We start from the raw sequence: 4,454 nt of genomic DNA on the forward strand, positions 1-4,454 counted from the left end.
GTTAAAAAATTACTTTTTTATTAGATAATATTAGCATATAATTATGATTTCATAACTAAATAAGTAAATATTGCCCCAAATATTTTTTTTTAAGTGAAATCGTGATTTTAGTTTAAATAATTTATTAATAAATTAAAATTCAATAATATGATAATTTTAAAATTACAAAGCAATTAGGAGAAGATAAACAGAAAGAAAGACACAGAGTTCCACTGACAACTCGTGTATTACGTGGGTTGGGTGGGAATGAATGTACATGTATGTTGGAATGTGAAGGGGCGAAGAAGATGAGTGTGTCAGTGCAAACTCTGAAGTGTCTCAAATCTGAACAATCAATCGATGTGGGTCATCTGTGAATTGGCTTTGGATAAAGTGCTCAATTCTTGCTCAACGCGCCACTGCTGTTGCAACTTCCGTCTGACACGCGGCTTTTCTGTCAGAGTTTTTTTTTTTTAAAAAAAAAAAAACTAATTTTTCTTTCACCCCAACCAATCACAAACTAAATAGCCATTTATTTTCGCATCATTTGAACTTGTACAAATGCCCATTTGTCAACTGCTCATTGGATAGTCTCATCTGCATCCTGTCATGTACGCATTAAGACATGAGAAAGAAAGATATATTTATATTTTTTTTTCTTTAAACTTTATGTGGATATTATTTATTTTTATTTTTTAAAATAAAATCATATCATTTTTTATGAGAAATATTACACACCACGCTCACTTCAACATTCTTGTTTTCACCTTCTATTACATGCTTTTATAATAAATAGTTGAATATTGATTCATTTTAAATTTAATAGTTTTAAGAGTTAAAATACATTTTTAGTATTTGTATTTTACACCACAATTAAATAGCCACTTTAATTTTAAAAAATGTCACAAATAGTATTTATGGTAAGCAAATAAACTTACTTGGTACTTTCGTCAAGATTCTGTTAGTTTTTTTGACGAAGTTACACGTCACTCTTACACGTGGACTAGTACATGTGGTTTCAAGGCGACATGTGGCGTATTACCTGTGTTTTTTGGTGCCACGCCAGATTAAAAAAACAAAAACAAAAAAATCAAAGTTGAGGTGGTTGAACCACCTTGTTTGGCCTGGGGGGCCAAACCATCCCCAAAGGCAAAAAAAAAATAAATAAATAAAAAATAAAAGGTTTTTGGCCCTTGGAGGTATCCGAACCACCCTCAGGCCAAATGGGGTGGCTGGCCACCCCAACTCAGTTTTTTTTTTTTTAATCTGACATGGCACCTAAAAACACTAAAAACATAGGCACCACGCCACATGTCGCCTTGAAACTACAGGTGCTAGTCCACGTATAAGGGTGATGTGGAGTTTTGTCAAAAACATTAACAGAATCTTGACGAATGTACTAAATGAATTTATTTACTTATCATAAGTATTATTTATTATATTTTTAAAAATCGAGACGATTATTTGATTTTGATGTAAAGTACTAGTACTAGAAAGGCATTTAAGCTTAGTTTTAATCCTTTGTAGTTTTTAAAGTCACATAAATTGATAAAATAGTGACTTCTTTTTTTTTTGAATTTTTTGAATTTTTTCTTATATTTAAGGAAGGAAAGAGATTATAAATTTTTTTCTTATATAATGTCTTCATCATACATGCATGTGATCTTCCAATCACATGTGTACCATGACATGAGATATACACAATTAAGGCGTAAAATGCGTTTTAAGTGTATTTGGGACATAATCCAAATCAATAAAGAAAATTTGTGACTAATGAATATGGTCTTTGACCAATTCCTGTCGAACCCTTGTTTTCTTTGAAACTTGATTAGATTAATTGCAAAAGCACCATGCTTTGACACGTGTACATGCTTTAGAATCTGGTTGGAGTAGAGTTACATGGTTAGGCTTATTTAATCGATTTGTTGAAGTGACAATTTGGAGCTGAGTCCCGACAAGGCATGTGCTCCTCCACCTTGCCTTCCGGGTGGAGTCAAATATTGAGGTTGACACAACAGTTTACATTTCATACAAAGCTTAGCCTACGAGATACACATATCCTACCCAATTACTAGCTTAGCCTAGTAATTTCCTACGGAGTTTTGATTTAATTTATTCGGGTCATCGGTCCATCTAATAAGGTAACTATTATCAAATCAAATTTTATAAAAATTTAGATAGCTTAAAAGAAGGGGTTGCGAGATTCGCATCTTAGGCACGCCCGACAAGTAGGCCTTATAGTCTCCCTCTCTTAAACTACTCAAAAATATGTAAAATTCAAACAACTAAATAACATTGGAATCCTTGTCGCTGTAGCAGCTTATTCTTAGGCCATTACACATGCCCTTTTGCAAACCATGTATGCTAAAAGATCAGATTAAGTAATTAAATGCGTGTCAATTTTGCTTGAATAATTTCCATTATTAGAGAGAGAGAGAGAGAAATAAAAAACCAATGGACACCCATCTACCAGCTTATAATACTTATTTTCTGCTTTAAATAGTTGTTTCTGCTGGTAGAATGTTGTGCTCCGATTGATGGGTTCAACTTGGCTATAGAATTAATCTCTCTCTCCCTCTCTCTCGCTCTCTCTCTCTGGGAGTCTAACGTCAACGGTACAGGACAATTCTGGTGTACCTAACAAGGCCACAAAGTTCTGATGTCCATATCAGGGAAAAGAAGCAAAGAAACAGAGCTATTGGTTGATCCTTATCTCGTGCTTCTAATGTCTATACCAAGATTCCTAAGTGGTCGGCCTTTTTTGTTTTTTTAACGATTTCTCGTGGTTTCCACAATATCTCTATTGTTAGTGGAAGATCTTTTACAAGTCTTCTTTTGAATATGTTTGGTCTCACACTTTTGGGTCTGGTAATAAACTTTTCCCATTTCTGTTCTTAGTGGGCAAAGTCTTATAACTCATCATTTCGTGATTTAATCTCAATTGCCAATTGGGGAAGTAGGCCTTAATACAGGACTAAACTTTGTCACCTTCGCATATACTTTACCCAAATTTGTGTTCGGCCCAACTGAGACGTAATGTTTACGGATTGTGACAGAAATTGTTAGCTCATTGGTAACAACGCAAAAGGGTTGAGCCCTAAGCTCAAGCTTGGGCATCTCATGTTAATCGCAACTGCCGATACCAGAAGCAATTATTTGTCATATTGAGAGAGAATATTGACTTTCACTTATCAAAAACAATACTGGAAAAATCACTTCCAACAAATTCCAATATAAACATTTAAGTTCAAGCATGGGCGCCTCATGTTGATCGTAGCTGCCGACATCAGAAGTAACTATTTGTCATATTAGGAGATAGACTATTGACATTCACTTATCGAAAACAATACTGGAAAAATCACATCCAACAAATTCCAATATAAAAAATAAATCAAAATTCTTTTTTTCCAAAAATAAGTTAATAATACATGCACAAGTGATGTACATTACGTATTGACTCAACCCAATACCTACATCATGAACATGGACAAAGAACATATATACATGCACTTTCAATCTTCCACTTTAAGTTTAACACCTAACTGTATTAAGCAAACATGGTGACCTTTGGCTTTGATATCCATGTAAGCATGCAGATACTGCAATTCCAAATTTACACGGCTATTCCCATAAAAAAAAGAAGAAGCTGTGCCTGTGGAATGAGACATGACCCACATGATTATAGTTTCATGTCCTTCACAATTTCCTCAACCAAATCTCCAATTATATGAAATTCCATCTCTCTTCCCAAAACATTAATCTCATCATCCATCAGAACAGACCAAGGGGTTGATCCCAGATCCTGGGTCACCATACTATCAAGAGAGGAAAGAGATTTGTCCGTTGAATGGTGTAAATACACACGGATAATCTCCCACACACGATCCAATAACCTCCTTCCACGCAAAGTCGGGAGGATAGAGGAATGAATCATTTTTCTTTTGAATGTAGACATGATCGAAAGTGGTCCAAGAATAGTTGAAAGTGTTTGATTTAATAAATCAAGTAGCAGCTTGTGATCTACCTTCTCATTGTCATCCTTGGCCGATTTTCTATAAGATTCTTCCACTTCTTCAAACACGGAGTTACTGATTGGCTTTGCAAACGTGTCCCATCTGAAAAAGGATGTATCAGATGATCCATCATACAAGCCAGAAGAAACAAGAAGATCTCTTATGTAAGCTTCTGTTGGGTCCTCCAGCTCAACCATTTCAGACTCATCAGACTCTGGTTCGATTGTTGTGTCCTCGGGCCCATGAGATTTAAGTTGATTTAGTTGCTTCCGCAGCTCTGTAAAATTGAAAAATTGAAAACAGCACAAGAGAATTATTTCACATGTCCACGAGAGAAAACACCACGAAAAATAAGAAATAGCTTAATATATTTTATTACTGCAACAAAGCCCAACCTCATTTTGTTGAGAGTTAGAGCAAGATGTTTCCAGTCTTCTAGATATCTAAATCAAAACTAAAGAT

General features: G+C 34.8%; 2 protein-coding genes across 3 annotated transcripts in view; both read right to left on the reverse strand.

The window, feature by feature from the left end:
* Positions 1 to 4,454, reverse strand: part of LOC132168915 (polypyrimidine tract-binding protein homolog 2-like) — an 11,275-nt gene that overhangs the window by 1,525 nt on the left and 5,296 nt on the right. The window lies entirely within an intron of this gene.
* Positions 3,423 to 4,446, reverse strand: LOC132168916 (uncharacterized). The gene is made up of 2 exons (XM_059580002.1): positions 4,388 to 4,446; positions 3,423 to 4,269 (listed from the first exon to the last, which is right to left on the reverse strand). Exon 2 carries the CDS (start codon positions 4,187 to 4,189, stop codon positions 3,659 to 3,661), a length of 531 nt encoding a protein of 176 aa, XP_059435985.1. The 5' UTR covers positions 4,190 to 4,269; positions 4,388 to 4,446; the 3' UTR covers positions 3,423 to 3,658.

This window comes from Corylus avellana, chromosome ca2 (assembly GCF_901000735.1).
Source record: "Corylus avellana chromosome ca2, CavTom2PMs-1.0".
Lineage (NCBI taxonomy): Eukaryota > Viridiplantae > Streptophyta > Magnoliopsida > Fagales > Betulaceae > Corylus > Corylus avellana.

Excerpts from the sequence above, each read along its gene's own strand:
- LOC132168916 (XM_059580002.1), bottom strand. The coding sequence starts at position 4,189 with ATGGTTGAGCTGGAGGACCCAACAGAAGCTTACATAAGAGATCTTCTT.